Source organism: Miscanthus floridulus, chromosome 4 (genome assembly GCF_019320115.1).
Source record: "Miscanthus floridulus cultivar M001 chromosome 4, ASM1932011v1, whole genome shotgun sequence".
In the NCBI taxonomy this organism is placed as follows: domain Eukaryota; kingdom Viridiplantae; phylum Streptophyta; class Magnoliopsida; order Poales; family Poaceae; genus Miscanthus; species Miscanthus floridulus.
Window position 1 is genome coordinate 86201845 of NC_089583.1, and position 20711 is coordinate 86222555.

Consider the following 20711-nt stretch of genomic DNA (forward strand, 5'->3'; position numbering starts at 1 on the left):
GTTTACATTACTTGTTTAGCGGTAGAGATAGCAACTCACTAGCAAAACCGTAGTTGCACTTTTAGATAGTTCATCTATTGCATAGGTTTTGCTAGAGTTAGAAAAAGAGGTCATAGTTTGGAGTTAGAATTTTAAGTTGCCTAATTCACCCCCCCCTCTTAGGCGTCATGGCGTCCTTCAAAGCCCCTAGACTATGAACGGCCACATGATGGGGATCATCTGGAGTGCTTGGGCCAGTAGGTGGGTCTGCTAAGCATAGTATTCACACCCTTTGCTAGTGTGCGTAATATGTTCAGTGTCGGCTACCGCGGTCGGCCAGTAGAAGCCTTGCCGAAACATGTTTCCGACTAGGGTTCTAGGTGTGGCATGGTGACCGTAGACCCCCACCGTGGATATCATTCAGCAACCGCTTCTCTTGTTCGATGGGGATGCAACTGAAAGTGCAATCAAGCCTTAATTGTAGGTTTTAGTGATAATAACCTCACAATTAGAGAACTAATGAGATTTATAGAGATGATAAGCAAGGAATTTATATTCGAGGATGCTACATGAAATGAAGGAGCCCCCAACTACAAATATAGATGGCTTCAAACTCAAAGGAGGTTTAAATTCTTTTATATATCGAATTTGAGTATAGGAAAAGCCGTAATATAAAAGGGGCACAATGCTTAAGCTAATCTGTGCTACCAATTGCTCAAACAAGCATATGTATCCTCAAATTCATAGCCAAGACAGTCTACTCTTCACTATTATCCTTACTGTCTTGTGGGGTGCAAGCTCCGACTCGCCCGACCCCTTGGGTGTAAGCTCCGACTCGCCTGACCTCTTAGGTGCAGGCTTCGGTTCGCCTGACCCCTTAGGTGTAGGCTCTGGTTCACCCGACCCTTTGGTCGCAGGCTCCGTCTCACCCGACCCCAATGTCACAGGCTCTATCTCGCCCGACCCTTTGGTCGCGGGCTCTGTCTCGTCTGACCGCTTGGTCGCAAGCTCCATCTTGCCTGACCCCAAGGTCACGGGCTTCGTCATGCCCGACCCTTTGCTGGCGGCCTCGTCTCGCCCAACCTCAAGGCTGTGGACCTTGTCTCGCCCGACCTCCTGGGTGAAATGTCCATTGGGGCTAGGGGTATATATACCTTTTCTTTTTCTCTCCAACTACTATCTACAATTTAAGTGACCGTTGGGGCCTGGGGGTATATATACCTTTCCCTTTCTTTCCCAACGGTATAGACAAACAAACCAACCTGCTCCCTTCTTCCTTACTTTAGCACACTCAAAATAGAGCAGGAGCTCTCCTCTCTCACTCCATTGTTGACCTCAAGCCCCCAAGCAAATCCATTAATTTCTCCATCAATCCTTGAGGGATAAGGGTCCAAAACTTGATAAGAGAGCATCTCCATTGATTCCTAAACTCTAAAGAGCACTTGGTTCACGTCTTAGCTGGTGGTTGTGTTTGTTACTCTTGGAGCTTAGCTCCTACCCGGCTAGAGCATCGCTCGTGGAGCTTGCCAAATTGTGTGGGTGCCCTAGGAGGTTTGTAACCACCTCTTGCAGTGAGTAAAATCACCCCTCATCTCAAGAGTTCACTCTCTTGACTTGAGAATGAGGTAGGGTTGCAAATCCCTAAGCTTTAGTGGTATACCTCAATAACGTGGACATAGGCAAGCCTTGGTGATGAGTTGAACCTTGGGATAAATCCTTGTGTCATCTTGTGCTTGTGTTGCTTCACTTGTGTTCTTGTTGTTGTTGAGGTGATTTCTACAATTGAGGCCGATCTACTTGTGTGTGGTGTTCCCACCACTTTTAGCTATCAATCTATGATCTAACACCCTACAGGAAGCTAAGAAATTTACCCTATCAAAATTTTGTTGGGTAGATTTTGAACTGTGAACTAATCTCTCATACAGGTACGACAGTGCCACGCTCACAGAGCAGTAGTGCCGCGAGTGAATTTGATTTTGGTTTAAGTTGAATTTTTATAGGCCTATTCACCCCCTCTAGGCATACAAGAGATCCTACAGCAACGCTGCAGGACCCCAGTGTGGCTTTGCCTGTAGAGCTCGCCATCAATAACGACACTTTCTTCTTAATCACTATCCACTTGACTAGCCTAGAGTTAGCCGATGGTTCAGCAGACTGGGCTAGCTAGTTTTGGGGACACTCATGGGCATAGTCACCCAGCTTGTTTCCCTATCCTAGATGAGGTGGGGCCTGCTATCCTTGGGGCTATTGGTGTTGCACCTGCTGAGTAGGTGCACGGTACTATATGGAAGGAGCGTGGAAAGTCTGCTAAGACTATCGAAACGAATGCCCACCTAAAGATTGATAGGTCATCCGCCAGACAACCTATACTTTCTAGGAATGGGGGTGACTAGAAGACCCCATAGCCACCTGCTTGCACTTCCATTTTGCCTAGAAATCCCACTACAAGCCCTCCATGGCGATGGCCACATTCATCATCGCCCCAAAGGTCTTATAGTTCCCAGTATATAGCTCCTTCTAAAAGCTGCAAGAGAGGCCATGATAGAAGCGGTCCCTCTTCTTCTCATCTAGATCCACATAAGTTCCAACATACTGGGACAAGTGGTTGAACTTATTGACATAGTCCATCACTGACATACTATCTTGCCGAAGGTCCAGAAACTCCATTAGCTTCCTGTTGAGAACACCAGCAGGAATATAAAACTCCTAAAAGGCTATAGTGAACTCTTGTCAGGTCACCCAATGATCTGGCTGCTGTATGGCATTGGAGGTATCCCACCATGCACTCATGGACCCTAACAACTGTTGCGCTACGAAGCACACCTTTTGCTCATCAGTCACGATGAGTAACAGAAACTTCTATTCCAGAATGTGAAGCCAATGCTCCACATCTAGGAGCTCAGCCGACAGTGTGAACATGGGTGGGTACATCTTTAGGAAATCTTGATACAAGCAGGGTCCCTCAGGACCACGAGCACCACCCCCGTTCCCACCATTGCACCTGTGGCCTCAATGGGCGAAGCCATCGATAGCCTGTGCCAGCAGTTCCATGGCATGGGCTAACTCGTGGCAACCAGCCATCATTTCTGCCATCATCTCTACATGAGTCATTGTAGGCAGCCGTGGTGGAGGCGGAGGAGCCAAAAGTGGAGCCTCATGGCTCTCCCCGCCATGCTCATTGGCCCAACCACTTTTACCTTGGCCTTCACCAAGACCGTTGCCCGCCCTGGCACTGGTGCTCCTACGCCCGGACCTTAGATTCATCTATAAGACATAGGAACCAACCACTCAGGACAACCTCCAGATCAAGAATGATAAGGCATTTATTAAAGCATTCATTTTTGTTATCCTATCAATTTACTAATCCAAATTATACGTGTAGGGGGACTTTAGTTTAAGCAAGATGCTATTATCATGATGCATGTATCAGCCTGTACTCTCACTCAAGCCAGAATATAGCGGCATTCGCAAAAATTTTGACACATCGCACACTCATTTTCCCATTTTCCGTATGCTAAGCGGTTTCTTACGTAACGTAAGTTAGTGTACCAGTAGAAAACTGATTAGATAAAACCAGTGCCGCTATCCTAGATAGACCATATCGCTAGGGATTATACTTATTTACATAATTTTAGCACATCCTACTTTTCGTAAAACTTTTGTTGGTCAAAATTTTAAGTTTTGGAAAAGAGTGATGAAGTCGTAAACTCATTGTTGGCTCTGGTACCAAATGTGGCAGAACCGCCTGAAATAACACACTTACGGAGGTGCTCGTCTTCCACCAGACACTAAGCACCCCGTAAGAAAGCTACCACAGGTGGTTTTCATCGGGCACACCCCAAGGGAGAGCCCAAAAGATCCACATTTTCCCTAAGGATCCAATAATGAGAATGAGTTACAATACTTAATCCATTTCATATATCTAGAGTTCTTAGAAATTTATTATTATATTGCCAAATTTAGAGTGCGGAATATTAAACAGCGGAATGATAGTAAACATCTACCCATAAAGAACCAGGATCTATCTGTGCCCACTAGAAGAATCCTTCATACAATGGTACACCTCAAGCATTACCTGCAATAGGGGTAAATAAACCCTGAGTACACAATGTACTCGCAAGACTTATCTGACTAGTGGGAATAGTTTCCTGACTCCAAGGAATATAGAAAGCTTTATGGTTTGCTGGTTTACTTTTAGTAGAAAGCAATACTAATAATGAGTCCTTATTTATGTTATTATTAGCAGCCAGGATTAATTTATTATCTAGCCATTCTATGTAAGCACATGTTCTACTTTTAAGCAAGAGTTGAGCAATCAGTTCCATTTCATCACCTTCCAACTTTAAGTTATAACTACGGTGCTAGACCCCAAACAAGCCGTACCAGATTGCCCAATGATTCATGAATCAATGCCCGAAAACACACACCCTGCTTGTACCCTAGGCACAAGCAGGACCAATCCATCGCCCTCCTATCATGGGGTCTAGGTCCCCGTCTAAACTTGGACTTCAAGCCCTAGCTCCTAAGTCCTGGACTTAGTGTGGTGCAAGGACCTCCACCATCTCCGCCTCCAATCAGTTGGTCCGAAAAAGAGCCAGAACCCACGACAAGAGAGCAACAAGTCTTCCCTGCGTCCATACCCAAGTATATGCTCGGGATAATAAATCTGTGACTTGCCCAGAGACTTATGCAACGACCGGTCCTTAACTGACACAGACATGGAAAAGTGTAACTAAGCTATGCCCTATTGGCCATAGGACACAACCTCTTACACCCACCAATACCCAAACCATATCCCTGCCCAGTCACCATTTTTCCTTTCAACCATTTTATCATGAGTGATCATAATTATCACCTATTGTGAGCAACGGTAGTTTACTCATGCTACCGATACCCTGAGCATAGCAGCTACTCGACCTATAGTAGTAGGACTCATAGGTAAGTATATCTATGCATGGAATTTTCATAAAATGCCTATAACGTAAATGCACATCATATATATATATATATTCAGTAATCATTCAAAAATAGGGGTTATGCATCGGGGCTTGCCTTGGGCAGACGGTGGGTCAACAAAGTTAGCACCAAACGGCTCTGGGGCTCCCTCCTGTACGAGAATCTCCTCCTCGTACTCCTATTCATCCACAGGCATGAACTCTACCAACTCATGATCTACATGCATGAAATGATGATGCAACACTTAGTAATATGGCAACAACAACTCTTAAAATCAAAATACCTCCATCAAGCTACTAAGCTAATCCTACCGACTAAGGTGCTAAGTTACCTACTGTTACCACTAACAAGTATGAAGCATAACACATATTATCGTAGCAACTAAAGGTATTCTTACTCTCAATACTGATTTACTCTATATATGATTAAACAAGGGTAGTAGCCACTCTAGTTATTAACCTACTCTAGGGCTACAAAAATTATAGTGAGTATATAATAATCTAATGATCCTACTGTAAAAATTTCATGGCTAAAGCTATCATCAATTTGCCACAAAAATTTCTACAAATATTAAACTAAATAATACTAAGCTTTCTAAATTAAATTTATGAACCTATCATTATCATAGCTAACTGTAAACTAACTACATCAATAGATAGATAGCATTTTTGTGAACCTAACAAATTTGGTTTCACTATTTTTGGACATCTATAAGATTTACTACAAATTATCAAAGTTCAACTCAAAACTAAATTGAATAAGCCTCTACTAATTCACTAGAAAATGAAAAATCAATTTCCACCGCGCAGCCCGCGAGCGAGCTGAGCGACCCACTCCAGCGCAGCACAACCCACTCCAGCGCAGCACAGCCCACATTCGCTCAGCGTGCGCGCATGTGACGCACCGGTGTGGCCCACGTGGGGGCGTGGCCTAGTCCGCGTGACGACGGCACACGACTCGGAAGACCCGCGTGCGCTAGTCATCTTGTGAAAACGCCCTCGGCCTACCCGGTAATCACGCGAGCACTAAGAGCACTATTCCTCTAGCCTGCTATCTTACAACTATGCCCCTCCCATTTTCCATCTTTTCCATGGCCATACACTCGCCCCCCCCCCCCCCCGTGCACGCCCCGGCATGGCGGCACTGGCACCAAGTGGTTATGCCAGCTAGGCCAGCCCTTTCCCGCCCTATCTACGAAGCCGATACCTACCTAGGCATGAACACAAAGCACTGGGCGAAGGAAGCATGAGATGGGACGCCGCAGCAAGATTAGACCACGGTGGCAGAGCTCCTGCATTGAAAATGGCAATGTTCTGGTGAGCTACAACAACACCGAGGCAAATAGGACAGCGAGTGACCTCCAGGCACTCACCGCAGACCCAGAAGAGGTGGCAGTTCGACCAGAGGTGGCCTGAGCCAAGCTAGTCACGTGCGCACGGATGATGTGGTGGCACACGACGGTGGCAAGGCTATGTCAGGGGTGGCTAGGTAGGGGTAGTGATTAGGCAAAGGTGCATAGGGTGATGAGTAGGTGGAGGCAAAATTGGTGGTGCAATGAATTGACGTGAGCAACACTGGATTGGGAGCTTTGCCTTCGATGCGTGCCACGATGGTCTTAACGACCTGGCAAGAGGAAAACTCCAAATTGGAGCATGGCACAGCGAGGCTCACTTCAAGCTAGGGTCGGGTGGTTGGCTGGCTACATGACAGAGCCACAGGCAAAATTAATTGGACTGAGGTGACTCCATTGACCCAAATTGGGAGGAACAGGTCCGGTGACCATGGCGATAGAGGAACAAGGGAGACAGGCGTGGCTTGGCTCATCGCTGCCGTGGCAGGACATGGCTGTCAATTCAGTGCATAATCGCGTATGGCTACAGGGTGATGGGGAAACGACCAATGCTCTCAAGACGGTGGGTTGCATGGCCATAAACCACAAACCGATGAGGGTAGCTTGGCCCTACGTGCCACAGCGGATGGCATCGGTCTGAGGAGGCAGCAGCGTAGCATCATCGAGTGCCAATGTGATGGCAAGGTAGGCGGGCAAGCCCACACGTGACAAGGTGACGTGCGGGCAGGGCCAAGTGTGGCCACGTGCGCATGGCACCACATAGGTGAGCACGAGGCGGTAGAGCGGTAGGCGGACACAACGGTGGTGGCAGAGCTCATGCGGGTGACTTTGCACAAGTGGCCATGGCTAGCAGCAGCACAGTGACATGACGCACAGGGTCAGCAACACAGCAAAGCATCGGCAGTGGCCGAGCCAGGGCAGCGGGCCCGTGATGACGGCGGTGGTGGTTGAGCGGCCAGGTCGCCAGGCGCGGCGTGCACGTGCGTGTGTCGCGTGTTTGGGGCGTGGCAACGGTGGTGCAGTGGATAGTGACTAGCAACACGGCGCCAGGGACAAGGCCAGTCAGCACAGGGACACGCGCCCAAACATAGAAGCTGGTCGAGAACGTGCCTTGCACAATTTTTAAAGCGTCCCAATCATCGAACTCAGTGATCCAGTTGCTACACCACTTATTTAGCACTTGAGATGGCATGTCAAGCTACTAAAACAAACCCTAAAACCATGCCACTACTTAACCTGATTCTCCTATAAAAAATCCCAAATGTAGCCTCGTCACACCGTTTTCTATGTTAAGAATTTGATTAAGTCTCGCTCGAATTTGCGTCAACTTTGATTTCCAAGCTACCAACCAAGCTAGCTAGTGACTCCCATTCTTGACCACAAGTATTTCACTATCACCTATGAAGTTTGTACTATAAACTTTATTAAAGTCCCACATGTGCGTTCTATAGTATTCTTGCTCAATAAAAATTAGTTTAGAACCCTAAGTGATAAAACGCGACATGAAATATAACATTCGTTTCATGTTTTCGATGAACATTTTGAGTCACATGAATTTATTTACACACTATAATTCATACACTCACACATAAATATGATGCTCAAGCAGTGTTTTAGCAAAAGACTGTATAGTGTAACACCGAGGGTGTTACAGTTTCTCCTCGTCGAAGCGACGCAGGCGCTGCTTCACCGGCTTGGAGTCTGGCCTGATCTTTGAGGCATGCTCAGCGACTTCTCTCAGAATGCGTGGCATGTATGAGGGTTTGCATGCAAAGATGTCTCTGTTGGCACAGAGGAAGTCAACGAGCGCACTTTCCTATTTAGAGGAAAGTGTGGTGCCAATGTGCACCACTTTGCCTTTGGAGCCATTGGGGTCTATGAGGACCTCATTGGTGCCCTCTATAGGTTCAAAAGACCTGGCCAACCACTTGGGGTTGGGTGCTTCTTTGGTGACCTCCTTCCTGATGGTCGCAAGCTCTTTAGAGGCAATAATTGCTATGGCGTGCTCGTAGCACTCGACCTCACACTCGTAGGCGCGCTAGAAGGAGGTGTCGATGGTGATGACCCCGCTTGGACCCAACATCTTTAGCTTTAGATAGGTGTAGTTGGGGACAACAATGAACTTCACGTATCATGGACGTCCCAGGATGGCGTGGTAGGTTCCATGGAACACGACCACCTCGAAGGTAAGGGTCTCCATCCTATAATTGGATGGATCCCCGAAGGTGATGGGAAGATCAATCTGCCCGAGTGGCATGTCCTGCTTTCTAGGCACAATGTCGTGGAAAGGCGCCTCGGTTGGCCGGACGTGCGCTCGGTCGATGCCCATGGCGTTGAGTGTTTCAACATACATGATGTTGAGGCCACTGCCTCCATTCATCAGTACCTTGGTGAGCCGCTTTGTGCCAATGATCGGGTTGACCACAAGCGGATATCGTCTTGGTTGTGGGACACTTTCTAGATGGTTGGTCCGATCAAAGGTTATAGCAGACTCCGACCATCAGAGGAAGGAAGGCGCGGCTGGCTCGGCCGTATAGACCTCACGGTGTGCAAGCTTCTAGCGGCGCTTGGAGTCATAGGCCGCTGACCCTTCGAAGATCATGAGGCAGCCATCTAGTGTTAGAAAGCCGTCGTCCTTCCCCTTGGCATTGTGTGCAGCCGACTTGGGGTCCCCCTATGCTCCCCCTTGTTGAGCCTCCAAACAAGAACCGCTTCATGAGGTCGTAGTCCTTGTATAGATGCTTGACAAGAAAGGTATGGTTTGGGCATGGCCCTTTGAGCAGCTTCTCAAAGTGGTTTAAGGTGCCCTCAGCAGGATTCCGACCCCCCTTGCAGTTGATGGTGGCCACGAGCGTGCCCTCGCATTGCTGTTTGTTCTTCTTCTTTGCTAGGATGGCTGGAGGTGCCTTCACTGGCGTCCTCATCCTGCTTCGCATTGCCCTTGAGGCAGTCAAAGATCGCTCCAACCACCTCTTCGTCCGAGGCATGGCTGGTGGTGATGTCGAGGAGCTCCTTGGTGGTTCGCGGGCCCTTATGTCCTAGCTTATGGACCATAGATTCGCAGGTGGTCCCAGATAGGAAAGCTCCAATGACGTCAGCATCGACGACATTGGGTAGCTTGTTGCACTGCCGAGAAAAGCATCGGATGTACCCATGAAGGGTTTCTCTAGTCTTCTATCTGCAGTTTTTTAGATCCCATGGGTTCCCAGGGCGCGCGTATGTACCCTGGAAGTTTCCCACGAAGATCTCTTTCAGGTTCACCCAACTTTGGATTCTGTTGGGTGGAAGGTGTTCCAACCACGTTCGTGCCGAATCGGCTAGGAACAATGGAAGGTTGTAGATAATGAAATCATCATTATCTGCTCCACCAGCTTGGCAATCAAACCGATAATCCTTGAGCCATAGTTTGGGGTTCGTTTCCCTAGAGTATTTTGGGATGCTGGTCAGTGGTCGGTACCATGGTGGGAAGACAACGTTGAGGATGTGTCGGTCGAAGGCCTAAGGTCCTGGTAAGTCAGGGCTTGTGCTTCGGTCCTCGCCACTATCGTAGCGTCTGCCACGACAAGGGTGGTAGCCACAGCTAGCCCCCTCCCTCACATCACCGCGGGCATGCCTGCGGTCATCGAGGGTGTCACACACGTCACGGTGGCAGACAAGACGCTCATGCACCAGGACTGCAGTGCGTGGCCTGCCACCTTGCGATGCCTAGCGGACTGACACATCCTTATTGGGTCGTTCTGAGGGTGTGCGCTAGCTGGCGTCGAGCTCGTGTCATCGGGACAACGACCTCTTGGCCTGGTATGCCGATGCACGCTCCAGTAGCGTGTGAATCTCACGATGGGCCTAATGATCCTCGGGCGTCATGGGCCTCGGAAGCCCCCAGAGCAAGGCCATCGTAGCAGCGATGTTCTGGATCGCCTAGGTGAAGTGTGGGAGGGCTTCATCATCCTCAATGATCCTTTGGTTCATGTCGTGGGCCATGGCACATGCACGCCCATCGTCTCCGTGGCACTCAATCTCTTGCTCGAGCTTCGTGCGTTCCTGCTTGAGCTAGAGTCATGCTTCCTCGAGCTCTTGGAGTCGGTCCTTCAGCTGCTCTACCCATAGGCAAGGTGGGCCCCTACTTCCCTCTTGACCTCATCATCGAAGTCGTTCATCGGGGTAGCCTCTCTCTCGTGGATGCTCTCGATGTGTCCCTCAGGGGTACCTACCATGAAACATTCATGAGAGGGATGATGGCTCCCCATGATGGAGTTAGAGCTGGAGGGCGACTCCGATTCTCCTATGAGGAGGTCATGGAAAGATTTCGTGACATATTCAGTCATCCCCATGAACTCATCGTTCGCAGGGGATAGAGGAGTGTGTTGCAGAGATTGGATGGGAACACTATCGGGGTGCTTCGAATGAGGTATTTCAGAGAGAGCGGCTCTCCTCCGATAAGCTACGCAATGATATTGGCAAACGAGAATGTGAGGTGGCACGGGTCCTCCCAAGACGGTCGGGGTCCTAGGACAGCACCCAGCTAGCGCTCTAACCTCCCATAGTCGAAGCTGAGGAGCTAGTCGCTCTAGGGGGCGTGGGCCTTCAGTCCGTGCAGCTACAGCTCCTCAAGGCGATCACGTTGAGGCCGGTGGAGTGGAGAGGTTGGATGGCAGTGGGAGCCTGCACCAACTCTCCCTCCATTGTGATGATGAAGTCTAGGTCCGCGAAGTGCACATGCATGCCCGGGACCTAGCTGATGCCATGACTGGTCATCCAAGACCTAAAGTGGACGTTGAGACGCGCAAAAGGCCCCTACCTAGTGCGCCAACTGTCGGTGTTTTGAGTAAATTTGTATTATTGCGTGTCTGGCTCAGATGGTGTGCTTAGAGGACACGGTGTTTATATTGATTTGGGTGGAAAGTCCATACGTCCAGTTCGTCGCTGCTGCTCGTGTTACTAGCACTAAAAGTTTGTAGTAGGGGGTACAAACGAGCGAGAGAGGGAAAGGATCCCACGTCTCTTGTGGAAAGAGGGAACAGGTGCTGAGAGCTCGATCGCTGCTCAGCCGTGTGTTCATGTCGCATTCTTATGTGTTTATCTCGTGTTCTGATCGGTTCGGGGTGATTCGATCGGTCCTCGATGGGTCGATCCCCTCCATGGGATGCCCTGCTTCTCTTTTTTATAGGCCAATGGAAAGTACGGGTTACAGCGGAGGAAAAGAGAAGAATGAGAGGGAGAAGAAGTCCTTCAGGATCACCGGGTCCTTCTCCTTCATGCGGGTCCCACCGACACTGTAGATGTCAACAGGAGCAGCTCCATGTCGTGGCCCTATCCATCACTAGCGCCACGCGTAGGCGTCGTCTGTTGGTGACGGCGTTCTATTCTGTCCCGGTGGACACCGTGATGAACTGACACGCCTGTCAGCGTTCATACGATGGTTAGGCAGAACAGCACCAGCACGCCCAACGTTGTTCTTGATGTGAACCCTCTAGTATGGCCCATCACGGCCATGGGTTACATCCGGGCATGCCGGTCTCTTTCTTGGTGTCAGAGTTTTGACCTAGGCCCATACGCCTAGACCTGGAGTGGTTGGCGGTGGTATGGGACCCCGTCGGGGGAGGCGAAGCCCGTGGCCGCTGGGTCGGGCGAGGCGGAGCCTGCGGCATCAGGATCGGGCGAGGTGGAGCCCGCGTACCTGGGGTCGGTTGGAGCTGTAGTCGCGCTCTTGACTGATCGGATGAATCGATGTTGATGGTCATTAGCTCCTCCTCTTCGGGTACCCTAGTATTGGTCCCCGACAACCGTGCTAACGCTACGGAAACAATACTTACAATTGATTTGGTGGTAAAAGATATAAAGAGAAATTTACACTTCCATTAATAAATTGTGCTCTTGAAGCTTGGTATATTTAATAAGGCTATACCAGACGTGAGTATATGGCTCATTTGCAGGAAGGAAACTGTGATTTATAGAAAAGGTATTATAGCAGGGAAGTAGCCATGAAGATGGATGGAAAGAGCAACAGATCAGCTTACAAAGATGATTTGAAATTCCCCAAAGTGTTACCAATTATAGGTCACTAAATAGAACTGGAAAAGGAAAATATAGTCGTTAATCATACATGAAACACATTTAACTCTAGAAAACAATTTCCCCATCAGAGACAATTTCCAGATTATTCTAGTTTTGCCAATATTTCTCAGTATGCGTAGTGGAGGAAAACTCAGCCCTGGGCCCTTTGCCTTCTTAGCTACTTCCCTAAGCCTTTCCAGTGCAAACCCATCTTCTCTCTGATAGTCAAGCAGTGAACCATGTAAATCTGCACCGCATAGGGAAGTATCACCATTGGTTGCCTTAACCTGAAAAGGTGTCAAAATTAAGAATTACAACACCTATTTCAAAACTTGCAGAGAATATGTACATGACATGAGAAGAAAATTACCTCAATGCTCCATTAAAATTTAGATACTGAATGGTAGCCAATGTTCCATGGCTGACACATTTATATACTGAATGAATGTTTGTGACAGAACAACTGAATGACAATTATAGATCATTGCAAATCCTAAATTACCACAGGAAATTGCAATCCCCACATCCAAAATCTCTACAACTCAAAAGGGGTCAAAGGCATCACCTCAGCCAATTTAAGTAGCTTCTCAGATGGTTTCATAAGCCGTCATTGCCTTGCAGCGGTCGACCAAAAGTATCGTAGTTGTGCCTTCTGAAAACATGCAGCATTAGATGCTATCAGTGTTCTTAACAGTTTACAAGAGCCTGAAGCAAGTTAATTGATTTAACATAAACTAATTTGCCTGGCCAAAAAGATTTATAGGTCTTTAAATAAGTCTGAGGGCAGTAGTACCATGAAACAAACCAAGCTATCAGGCTTGTAGTTGACGCTACAACTTTTTACAAAAGATCAAAGACTAACAAGTAATCAAATAACTAGAGGAAATTCCTTACTGAATGTATCTTGTACAGACATTTCCACCGGCACCTGCAACATCTATTAAAAAGTTCTCATAGGAATTATATGCCCAAACCATCATTCATAGAAATCCAAACAAAAACCACTAATAGACCCAATTGCATAGTGCACATAAATGCATCGGCAATCACAAAAAAGTTCTAAAAATCATAGTCAGATGGGATTTCACATACCAACAACCGCGGAGACAGATCTCGGAAGGGCCTAGCGCACACTAGACTCCTCCAACCCAGGAAATTTCAAAAACCTACAAGCACACGCATCCACCAGATCAAACCTCTAGCAGCGAAACCCTAATGAAAATCACAAACGGTAGCAGGGTGCGGGGGAGGATGACGCCCCGCCATGGTCTCGACTCGCTCGATGGCAGCCCCGCGTGGACTGAGGCGCGCCCCCAGCCACGGGGCCAACGACGGTGGAGGCCCAGCTAGCCGCGCCCCCAGCCAAGGAGCCGGCCAGGGGGGCCGTGGGGCCAGCCACGGTGCTGGCCTGGCCGGCCGTGGCTGTGACTCCGGCTGTCGGGGAGGAGCACCGAGGAAGAAGGGGTGGAGCATCTGCGACTTTGTCCACCAGATCCGGTCATCGTTGACGAGCCGAAGGAGACCCCTGGTGCTAGAGAGCTCGTCTTCGCCGGGAACAGGAGGCAGCTGTGGAAGTTGTGCGGTGTTTCTTTTCCCTCTGTGCGGCCGCCGGAGAGGAGAGGGTGATGTTTTGGGGAAAAACAGCATGCAGGGAATAGGAATCGAACCGTGGACGCGGGGCATGGGCGTGGGGAGGTTGGGGAGGAGGGAGAGGAGTCACGTGTGGGGTTGAGTGACGAGGTTTGATCCGAATAACGTGGGCTGTCGGATGTGAGCAAGAGAAATGAGAGAGGCTAGAGTGGATGTGGTGCGTTCTCGTCGGATGTGAGTAAGAGAAAGGAGAGGTTAAAGTGGATCTGGTACGTTCTTTTCAAAGGTTTCCTATTCTTAGGTGTATTTTTCTTGGTGTACCTAGAAGAGTCATTGACAGCGGGGGGACATTTATTGGGTAGGTTTAGTAAAGTTTACAATGGGTGGGTTTTATTTTATTTTTATTATTTTATATAGTGGTAGAGATGTCACTTTCTCATTTTCTCTTCTTCTGCCATGACTAGACATGCACATGTTGGTGTGACACGTTATCAAAGGATGCACATGTGTATTATGGACCTGCATGATGTATCACTTAACAAGTTTAGAAATTAAAAAAATAAATATTTTTAAAGTTTACGGACCAAGGTAGCATCTCTTAACGAGTTCAGAAACCGTTCATGAACTTAACTCCTGTTTTCCATCTTAGAATTAACCTTTTCTATGGCTGGAGAGCCGCCGGTGCTAGCCATTTGATACAGGCTCCAGAGGGCGTGACAGAAATATCCCGAGGCCTACGAATATTGAACTCTATTACACGGTTCAAGCTTCAAACTTGAGAATTTGAAATAATTGGGTGGTCGGGGTGTGTGTGGGAGATGATCTCTATATGAGCACCTGCCGCAAATTTACATGTCCATGCGTAATTATTTAACGACAGAAAGATTTGTATTTTTTCAATTTTTTTTTAAATTTATACAGTAATTCCATGTGTTAGATGACCGAGTATACAACAACTATAGTGAATCAACTACGCTACGGTTGACTCGTAGGGAGATCCCACCGAGTTTTTTTCTCCCACTGGCCACTGTGAAGCCATCAAAGACGCTATGGGTGCCTGTTTCTATGCTGAGCAGTGAGCATTGAGCATGTGGCATGTGTTTTTCCGATCGAAACGTCTAGCGCCCGAACGTTTAGACGGGGCTAGCGTCCAGATCCCCATGCTTGCTTCACGTAGGGGACCGCACCGCTCTATGTCCCGCATCTGCAACGTGGCCCGCATTGCTTCATGTCCCATGCCCGCACCGTGGCCCCCGCACGCGTCGTGTCCCGTGTCCGTACCATGGCCTGCGAGCTTTGTGACCCGTGCTTGCAGGCCGGCCCAACAGCTGCAACATGTGGCTGCTACAGATGGATCCCACTACAACATGTGCAACACCAGCATCTACTTTTACAACATCTAGATGAAACACTTAAAACATACGTCTGAAACAATTGAAACACTTGCAACATACGTCAGAAAAACCAGAAAAACACATTTGTAGCCATTGCAAAATATATGCAACATCCAGATAAAATACTTGAAACTTATACTTGCAACATGCATGTATATGCAACATTCAGATATACTTTCGCAACATCCAGATAAAACACTTGTAACGTACGTTTGAAACAGATAAAACATTTAGGACATACACTTGAAAACATCATTGCAACATGTGCAATATCCTAATCTACTTTTGCAACATTGATATAAAGCACTTGCAACACACCTTTGAAAACATTTGAAACACTGAAGTAGACTCTTGCAATATGTAGTTTTAGCGCAACATCTCCTTGCTGCTTGGCAGAATAGATCCACGTCAGCGTGTGGAGTTCTATCCCGGCCGTCGCGGGCTGCACGCGGACGACTTCAGCCCCGGCCACGAGGTAGGCGGGCACGAGATGTGCGTGGGCGAGCTCCGCCCGGGCTACCGTGAGCTGCACGCGGGCGAGCTCCACACCCGGCCGCAGCGAGCTAGCAGACGAAGGCGGAGGTCATCCTGTCCGCCGACCAGGTGTCTGGCCCCCGTGGTGGAGTCGGTGGTGGTCTCCCTCACCACAGGCAGGCGGTGCTGTCGGTGGAGCTCGTGTGTTCGCGGCTAGTGGTGGCGCTCGACGCTCGTGCTTATGTGGACGGCGGCGGCGCTTGTGCGGACACGGGTGCTAGCAGAGCTTGTGCGTACGTGACCGAAGGGCAGGCGGTGCGGTGGAGACGATGCGAATGTGGAAGATAAGATGTCACTCTATTTTTTTTTTTTGGAAAACCCGTGTATGCCGATAAGGGGTGCAGGCTTATGGGTCGGTCTGTAGCCCAGCTAGCTGTGTCCAGACTGACCGACACGGAACGGATGCCCGTGGTGGTTTTTTTTTCAATTATTTCTTCTAAATTTATACAATAGTTCCATGTGTTAGATAACTGAGTATAGACAACTATAGTGAATCCAACTTACTAAAGCTACGGTTGATCCGTAGTGAAAGGCGGAAGGGGATAGCATCAGCAGATTGGCTTAAGGCCCTGTTCATTTAGGCCCTTCCCCGTCGGGATTGCGGCCCGATCCACGTGGATCAACTCGTCCAGGATTTAATCCCGGCCCACGAAAAAAGCTGCATTCGGTTAGCCCACACGAGGTTTCTAGCCCAGTTCATTTCGGCAAAAATCTATCACACCGGTCCGGGAACTAAGCCCGGCCTCCAGTAGCATGGGAGAATTCCCTGTGAGCGCATGCGAAGCGGCATCGGAGGGAGGGGCAGAGGGCACGCAAGCGGTGGCGGCTGAACGCATGCCCTGCATCTTTTAACCGAACACAACAAATCAGGAGGGGGGGTAGATGGAGGAAGGGATTTAATCCCCAAGAGGATTGAGTGTCCCTGGATTGGATCCCTTCATGAATTCAAACCCTGTGAACCGAACAAGGCCTAAAGGGGATCCCTGCGTAGGTATAGCATGCGGGTAAAAGACATATACAAAGTGATTATAACATGAAATTGGATGCCAATAGGAGAAGAAAATTCATATCATAGCTGAAGAATATGAGACCATTACACAGATCCATTCGCTCGAGGGGATCAAGCTCGCAAAGGCAACTTGCGTCATATATGAGCAATTGAGCACCATAGGAGAGGATGGTGGCGGATGTTACTGGACAGGGTGGCAGACAGGCACAGAACAGCGCTGTCGTACCATGATATCTTGTGAGGAAGAAGGCCACGTGAGAACTAAAAGCAAGTATAATAAAGAACTATAAGGAGTTTGTATGCTCAAGACTACGGTAAAGGAGAGGACTGCAAGTTTACTATTGGCTCAGGCACAAGAACCAAGAAGCTTTGTGAGAGAGACAAGTAGGACATGTATTAATAGCGAAAAGCCAACTACTATATGAGTGGACTAAGAGATGCAGCCTGTTCGGCTGGGGCTGAAACGATCGTGGATTATTATTGTTGGCTGGAAATTTACGATCGTTTACGACCAAACGAACAGACCGATGGCTGGCGGATCCAGAAGCAACTCAAAAGGGAGGGGGGGGGGCTAAAATAGTGTAAAGGATTTTTAGGCCATGTCGGGTGGGGCTAAATATATATTTTCATGAGCTATCTTATGGTAGACAAAGGAGGCATAATGCGATTTTTGGGCTGCGCCCCGGGCTGTAGCCCGTAGCCTATATCCGCCCATGGCTGCAAGGATCATATACAGCTCAGCGGGCTGTATTATTAGTCTTGCTCCGAGAGAGAGTAAAAAAGGGCTCCAGTGTAATTGTCGGAACAAAATTATGGCTTGTCCAAACAGCCTTTCAAACAAGCATGCGGCGACATGCGGACCAACTTGCATGGTGACTTGTTGAGTCTATTAGAAGTGGGCAAGTGGCACGTAGGCGACATGTGGGCACGCACCTGGGAGTCCTTGTCGACGATCATACCGACGGTGCAGAATGCGGTGGCGAAGAACCCCATCACCAGCTGCATCTCCATCACCAGCGCGTACGTGACCGCGCGGCCGCCGCCTGCCGCCGCGCGCTTGTACGCGAGCTCGACCAGCGGCAGGATGAGCCCGTAGAGCGCCGCGGCGCCGAGGGCCAGGGCGAAGCCCAGCAAGTACTTACCTCGGGCGACCCCCGCGGGGCGGTCGGACGAGACGTGCAGGCCCAGCACGGCGGCGCCAACCGTGAGCAGCGCCACGGCGTTCACCGTGGCGGGCGTCAGCCGCTGCCGCACGATGAGGAACGCGAAGAACACCGCGAAGGCGAGCTGCGTGGAGATGAGGATCGCGGAGGTGGAGACGGGCAGGTACCGGAGGCTGTACGCGTAGATGTAGTTGTCAGCGCCCGTGGCGACGCCGAGGCCCGCGGCGGCCAGCAGCACGCGCGGCGGGGTGAGCAGGACGGGGGCGCCCCGCGGGTCGCGCGCGCGGTGCGCGGCGTAGGAAGCGGCCACGGGGATCAGCAGCAGTGGCCAGCCCACGGACTGGAGGCACGCGGACAGCCACTCCCGTTGGCCGCCCTTGTCGTAGTAGAGGCGGGTGAGGAGCGGCCCCGCCGTGGTGCCCAGTGCCAGCATCCCGCAGTTGAGCGCCACCAGGAGGCGGTGCATCACCTTGCCGCCGCGTGTTGGCGGCGGCGTCAAGTCCTTGCGCGCTGCTTCCACGTCCATGATTGCTGTCGCCTGCGGCCTGGGCGCGCTGCGGCGAGCCGTGCACGCAGTGTCGTCGCACGAGAGACGGTACCGGTGGCTGGCCTGAACGAAATCTAAACACGCCTAACGAAAACAGTGCATCACAAACGCTGAACGGCTGAAGTGTCACTCCAAGGTCCACGCCGGCTCGCTTATTATCAGCGAGGCGTGCTGATCTCTGCCACCACCCGCCGCCAACACTCCAAGGTCCACGCCGGCTCGCTTGTTCATTCACAAAGCAGCCAGCATTCCGGTCGGTTGGTTCTGGTGAATAGTGACAACAAAAATAACAAATGTGTAGTTAAGTTTGACACTTTTCCTATTGCTCGGGCGACTGAAATGTGGGTTCTTTTCAGGCGACAGCTTTTTATTGATCGGATCCTTATCCTTCTATAGATTAGGATCGTTGCATGTAAATCTGATGGTTGTAGTTATCGCCTGAACAGAAACTATATTTTCAGGCAATAAGAACGTCATTTTCCCGTCAAACTGTGTAGGTAAAGTATGAAGTACTACGACAGATGAGCCTTTGCTGCGGACGGATGGCGGTGCAGCCATGCGGCCGACTTTGGGGGCAGGGCAACCGCACAATTGTTTTAGCCGTCCGGATGGAACGAGGCGCCATCGTCAGCAATGATGCGTTACTTCCAGGGCACTACGACTGCAAAACAGTCTCCAATAGAGATGCATTGGTTATGAACGGATATTGCTCGGTTTATATTTATTTGAGTAATGTCGACTTTTCCCTTACAGAGGCATTAGCGCCACGACGTCCGGCACCAGCAGTGCATCCGGACGCAGCTCCCAGTCCCAGCCAACCGAACTGTGGCTCAACTCCAAGTCCGAGGCACACCAACAGAAGCATCTCATCTACGCATCCCCGCGTAAACGAAAAAGTGAACCGAAGCACTCACTACTAGAAATATCCACTTCTATGACGAAAATCTTAATGACGATTCCGAAACTATCATATAAGAGCGTTTTTATGACGAATATTTCTGTTTCATCATATATCAATGGTGACAATCCTGCAACCCTCCCTTTCTACGATGAAATCAGGCATCGTCACAAAAAACATCATAGAAGAGCGCAGGGTTTCGTCACATATCACTCGCGCATCTCATTTGTGATGATCTTCTTTAAAACTGTGACAAACAGGGCTTCATCATTGAACTAATTACAAATTTGTGACAAACAATATTCGATCTGCAACGAACAGCTTCGTCATAGATCTCCACACGATACTTTATCCATCCGACGAGTACCTGTGGGACTTGTAGTTACTCATCCGTGACGCTTGCAATTTGTCATAAAAGTATCCCATCGTTTTTTTCTCCATCCGACGTGTACCTATGAGACCCTTCTCCATCCGACGTGTACCTATGGGACAACCCTATTACTCATCCGTGATGCTTGCAATTCATCATTAAAGTCTCCGCTCGGTTCTTTCTCCATCCGACGTGTACTTACGGGACCCTTCTGCATCCGACCTGTGGGACCAGACGTCCGACTTGTACCTATGGGACCTGCAGTTACTCATCTGTGACGCTTGTAATTCATCATAAAAATCTTCGCTCGGTCCTTTATCCATCCGACGTGTACATGCGGAACCCTTATGCATCTGACCTGTGGGATCCTACGGGGCCCTTCTGCATTCGACCTATGGGACCCGACCCTGTGAGACCCTTCTGCATTCGATCTATGGAACCCGACGGCTTACGTGCCACGTCTATCTGTGGGACCTTTTTCATCTCCATCCGACCTGTGGGACCCGACAGCTTGTGTGCCACTGGTGTTTAATAAAATCTAATTAAAAAAACACTGGGACCTGGGAGGCGAACCCAGGACCTGGAGCAAGGAATGGGCCATCTTTATGATTGCGCTAGATGCCTGGTTGTGTTGATATGTCTTTGGAGTCCTTATAGTAGTATATTCTCTGTGTGGATGCCCTACAGGTTGACTTATATATTGGATATCCACTGCAAGTAAAAACAAATATGTGCCCGTTGGACTTGCGACGGCGGCGGCGGCAGAGGAGGATCCCCGGTGTGTTGTGCTAGCTTAGACGTCCTTTTGGAGGCTAGGCGGTGGGGCTTCCCGGTGGAGCGCGGCGGCATTGGCGTTCATGTCCGTT

At 49.4% G+C, this 20711-nt stretch overlaps 1 protein-coding gene across 1 annotated transcript; it reads right to left on the reverse strand.

Moving 5' to 3' along the window:
- Window positions 1-8417: 8417 nt before the first annotated feature.
- Window positions 8418-18556, reverse strand: LOC136548748 (purine permease 3-like). The gene is made up of 3 exons (XM_066540165.1): window positions 17801-18556; window positions 9193-9412; window positions 8418-8743 (listed from the first exon to the last, which is right to left on the reverse strand). The coding sequence occupies exons 1-3, from the start codon at window positions 18554-18556 to the stop codon at window positions 8418-8420; spliced, it is 1302 nt and encodes a 433-aa protein (XP_066396262.1).
- Between the last annotated feature and the right edge of the window lie 2155 nt (window positions 18557-20711).

Coding starts and splice junctions, on each gene's coding strand:
- LOC136548748 (XM_066540165.1), bottom strand. CDS start 18,556: ATGGACGTGGAAGCAGCGCGCAAGGACTTGACGCCGCCGCCAACACGC. Junction 9,413..17,800: donor TCGTCGACAAGGACTCCCAG/GTGCGTGCCCAC, acceptor TTTTCTCGGCAG/TGCAACAAGCTACCCAATGT. Junction 8,744..9,192: donor GGATGAGGACGCCAGTGAAG/GCACCTCCAGCC, acceptor CCAACCATCTAG/AAAGTGTCCCACAACCAAGA.